This window comes from Ascidiella aspersa, chromosome 8, assembly GCF_963924565.1.
Source record: "Ascidiella aspersa chromosome 8, kaAscAspe10.2, whole genome shotgun sequence".
Taxonomy (NCBI): Eukaryota; Metazoa; Chordata; class Ascidiacea; order Phlebobranchia; family Ascidiidae; genus Ascidiella; species Ascidiella aspersa.
Genome location: NC_139454.1, coordinates 25134354 through 25139102, shown reverse-complemented (window position 1 = coordinate 25139102; position 4749 = coordinate 25134354). Strand labels below are relative to the sequence as shown.

General features: G+C 35.0%; 1 protein-coding gene across 1 annotated transcript; it reads left to right on the top strand.

The window, feature by feature from the left end:
* Positions 1–896: 896 nt before the first annotated feature.
* On the top strand, positions 897–3591 carry LOC146137032 (mediator of RNA polymerase II transcription subunit 11-like). The gene is made up of 3 exons (XM_083395837.1): positions 897–1045; positions 1403–1533; positions 2860–3591. The coding sequence occupies exons 1-3, from the start codon at positions 964–966 to the stop codon at positions 2974–2976; spliced, it is 330 nt and encodes a 109-aa protein (XP_083251963.1). The 5' UTR covers positions 897–963; the 3' UTR covers positions 2977–3591.
* The last annotated feature ends 1158 nt before the right edge of the window (positions 3592–4749 follow it).

Sequence of the window (4749 nt, the reverse complement as noted above, 5' to 3'; positions counted from 1 at the left end):
TTTTACTGGCCAGACGTGGTTTTACTGCGCTAGAAGTTGTTTTATTGCATGCGAGTTACGCTGAATGTTTTGAATGTACAATAAATTTTGAGCGACCTGACAGTAGGATGATACACTTTAAATTGCAATGACATTTTGTTTATGTTTAGACTAAGGGGAGTTCAGATAGAACAGTGGTCATGTTTCCCTGTTCAACTATACATATATTAAATGGTAAACCCATTTTGTTGAAAATAGCTGAAACTCGAATTAAAAATGAAAGTGGATTGCTGTTAAGATATGTTTCAGCTCTGTTGTGTTAAAATAGAAAAAATCCACGTTTTCAAGAAATTGTTTTTTTGCCTTACTGCGCTGCGCTAAATATACGAAAAAAACATTGTGGTAAACATGCTAACTGAAATATCAAAAAAATCTAAAATTAATTTTCGCCGAAATGAGAACCGTAGAAAATAAATGACTGCTGAAACATAAGAGTTTTGTCGGCGCTCTTTTACTAATGTACGTGAAAAGTTATGCAAAAAACAAAACAAAATAATACCGCATACCACAACGCATATTGTTTGGGTTAGGGTGCGGGTTAGCGTTTGGATGAGGGTGGGTCAAGAAATATTATGTTTATTATTAATAATAACTTAACCCGCACCCTAACCCAAACAATATGCGTTGTGGTATGCGGCATTTGAAGAAAGTTTTTTTTTTATTAATTTTCATGTACATAAGTAAAAGAGCGCCGTTTGGTCATTAAGCTAATTAATTAACAGAAAATTCTTTAACTACTACTTTATTCAGATTTAAGCAAAATATCGCCTGATAAAGTTTGTAATTCAAGACCCACATTCTCCTAACCTTATCGGATATAAATGTTACTTTCACTTCGCTGTTCATTTACCACTGAAAATTTAGGTTTCAAACCTTGCAACTTTAAAATTTAATATCTGGTGGTGCAGATCTTGAACTTCCGATATGAATGTTGAAAATGTGGAAAACCGAATAAAGAAGATAGAAGAGATTGAAAAGAAAATAGTTTCAGCGATACATAGTTCAGGTCTGACTCGTATTTCTCTGCTAGATATTTTGCGCGCTGGTCTAGAATCCTTCCACTTTTAATTACATTAACAAAACACGTTAAATCAAATTGCAAGAAAGAATTAAATTTGAGAAAATAAATATAATAATGACACTTGACCCATCAAACCCAAACACTAACTCGCACCCTAACCCAAATATTAATGTTAGCAATGTTAACCGGGTGAAAGTGTAGGAATCTAGATGAGTGCCGGTAAATCGTTATATGACTGTCATATAATAGGCTACAGCCCTTAAAACAATCCTAAAAAGCTATTAAAATCATTAGTTTTTTTCTGGAATATATTTAAAGTGTGTCTGCTTTTATATCTTTTAGGTGCTACTTTACAAGAATTGGCGAAAGACAAGCCTAATGATAGAACACTTGACAGACATACGTCGACTTTCTTGAGCAGTTTAGAAGATGCAGAGGAAGAATTAGCTACTCAGATCAACTACCTCTCACAAGTAAGTAAAGTTTTAAACAATTATTTATTATCCTTGTTACTGACTCCAGTCCGTAATAAAAATCCTTATTGCCCATTTGTCATTTTATTTAAACAAAAAATTAAATTATTTAAAGTTTAAACTCTTAGGTTTTCCACAAAGAGTATTAAATGCCACTAATGATACTCCTGCAGATATATTTCTTGTGTCATAAAGTTTGCGAAACTGACCCTGGGATTTGATAAAATTTGAGGTACATGTGTGCTACTACAACAGCATTACACAAATATACCCACAGTGTTGTAATATATCATTTAAAAAAGACTCAGGACCCGGTCAAGTAGTTTATTGAAATACCATTTCAAGTCCAAATTATTGCTAGAATTCAAGTCAATTCCAATTCATGGCATCAAAATAAATGTCAAACTATTAATATTAGTAAACTATTTTTTTCAAGCAAAATGTCACATTTCTATGATTTACTGATTGAGGTTGGTTTATACAAAAAATCTTTTTAATTAAAACACCTAAGATAAATGTAAGTCTTTGCCTAAAACCTGGCTGCAGAGTCGGTTGAAAATAACCCGACTCCGACCAACTTGGCAATTTTGAATCTCATGTCTGGCTCAGACTCTACAGCCTGTATTTCACCATTTTTCATAACCAAAACAAGGTGGATACTTGGCAATCGCCTCATAAGGGTGTCATTTCACCTCTCCATCCACAATACTCAAAAATATTCTACCTCATCCTATTCCAGATTGACAATTTACAGTCTTTGGACTTATCACTTTCAAAATGTTTTACTGTGCATGTGAGACTTGGGAGTCAAACTCAGGTTCTGAGTCTACTCCAGCAAAATTAAACGACTTCATTAAGTTCCGAGTTCGACACTGTAGCACTGGCCTAAAACTTCCAGTCAAGGCATTTGTTTGACTGATTTACAACCGCTCCGCAAATACCCTCATAGATTGTTAATCACGCTAAAATAGAAAGGGTCGGTCTCTTTGTATAACCACTTGTGGTTCAAGGCTGATCCTTTCCTAAATCTAGTAACAATATTTACTTTTCTATTTAGCATGTGTATTGTATTAAGCATGGATGGGGAGAAAAAGATAAAACTTAATCATATTAAGTTTATTAAAACCACTGACTTGATTTGCACAGCATTGGTACTGTTATAAAGTAAGTGCAATACTTCATACCTACTTGTACATTACTTTATCCTAAGGGGATCCACAGTACTATATGACCAATCGTTGGTCAAAAAAACGGCTTCAGAAGGGCTAGATTTCAGTTGTTAACCACAAATGTGTGTGCATGTTTCATTGAATTACTCTATCCTAGGTTGCAACTAACCAACAGCATGAAGGGTCATGTTATGCTGCAAGGAAAAAAGCCCAAGTATTGCAAGAGGCAATTGCGAAGATATCCAGCCAAGTATCTGAAATGATTTCATCCTAAAGAACTTTGTATGGTAGTCTTCACTCATAGTACTACAAAATGTTAATGCGTAGTTGTATACTATGTGATACGAAGAGACGCTGAAAGAAGAATTCCTGGCGATTCTAGAATATCAGGTTAAAAATCTAGAATAACGAATCCAGAATATTGAATCATTTTTAATTGTTTAACTTATATATATAAAGCTGGATTGTGGTACCTTTTGCACGCAAACCAATTTCGATTTGAGTCTGAGGATACAATATTGTGCTTTGAACATCCCTAGTTGTGTGGTGCTTTTTATTGTGTTATTGCCAGAAATGTTCTTTACTTTTTAAATATTTTTTGACTGCTTTTGTAAAATCATATTTTTGGTTTCGGACTTCTACATGTAAGAATTGAGTTTCTCAATGTGTTTATATTGTTTACGAAAATCATATTAGAAAAAAAAATGTTTTCTCTGTTATCATTTGCTTCTGAAAAAACTGTTTTCTTCATCCAAAATATTAAATACCGCTAAAAATAAGGTACATTAGAGGTTTATTTTTATTCCTTTTAAAGTAAGTGTTGCTGCTGTGCACTGTAAAGTTTGATTGGTTTTTAATTGGCCCGAGTTCAACTGAGGTTTAGTTTGTGTAGTTTTGAGGATTTATATGATGCATTAAATGTTTACGTTTAGTATAAATTTGTGAAAGTTTTAAAAGTGCGGCATACTTCACACTTTTGGAAAATCATTGGCTCACGAGTGTAGATACACGTGACAGATTGGTTTGCCCTTCTTGTATCACATTGGTTTAGTTAGTTGGTTGAATGAAGAAATTTAATTCCGTTAGAGCACGTCAGTCTGTCATGATATGTCTCAAGCTAACAGAGAGGTCTACATTGCCCCCAGATTTCGCATTTAAATTTGCGGCGGTAAAAATATTGGTTTGGTTAGAGAAGCCTCTTTCTAGCCAGTGACAATACAGCGCTGCAGGCGTGCAGTCGCTCCGTCGCTTCCCGAGATAAACAAAGCAAGCGCATATGAAGGAATTCTGTATTGAATTTTTTTTACCGCTAGATGGGAGTCGATAACTACGGAGAGCTAAAACGATGACGTCACAGTATTTTAGGTTTCTGTTCCCCAATAGAAGGCCCCTAGGGGTGCAGACTCATAACCTCCTAATTATGCGCACCTACATATACCACTTTACGTTATATCTGACAATTTATAAGTTCTACAATGTATACTTTTTATTTAAAGCTTAGGAAAAAAATCAGTCTGAAACATACCGGAGCAAACCAAAAATGGTTCCAGATGTCTTAGCCCATTTTCTATAAAATTATTTTAGCCCAAAGGTGTCGTACTTCCGGCTTTTAAATAGAAGTTTGGGCAAATTACCAATGTAAAGGCGTTTTGGCGCTTTGCGCGAATCTGTAACATCGTTAAAGCCTTTGTATTTAAGGTAACACATATCCAATCTAAAACTTAAAGGAACTGTGTGCTGCTTATAGGGTTAGTTTCTATGACGTCATATTTTGACGTAACTTTGCCAAGTTAAGGAATAACATTACTTCGTGACGTTACGTCATGACGTAACTGTGTGACGTAATCTTTAAGGAAAATGGTCATATGGCCATCAACCAGAGATGTCAACCGCGCAGAATTTGTGGGCGCTTGCGCGGTTTAGTCAAGTAAACGCACAGCGGTGCGTAAATAAAGCTAAACGTTCTGCCGCGCTGTGCCGCACACAGCGTGAGGCGTGTTAAAGTTTTCTTTTTAAAGTGAAGTGAAATAGCAAGCAGTTTACACTT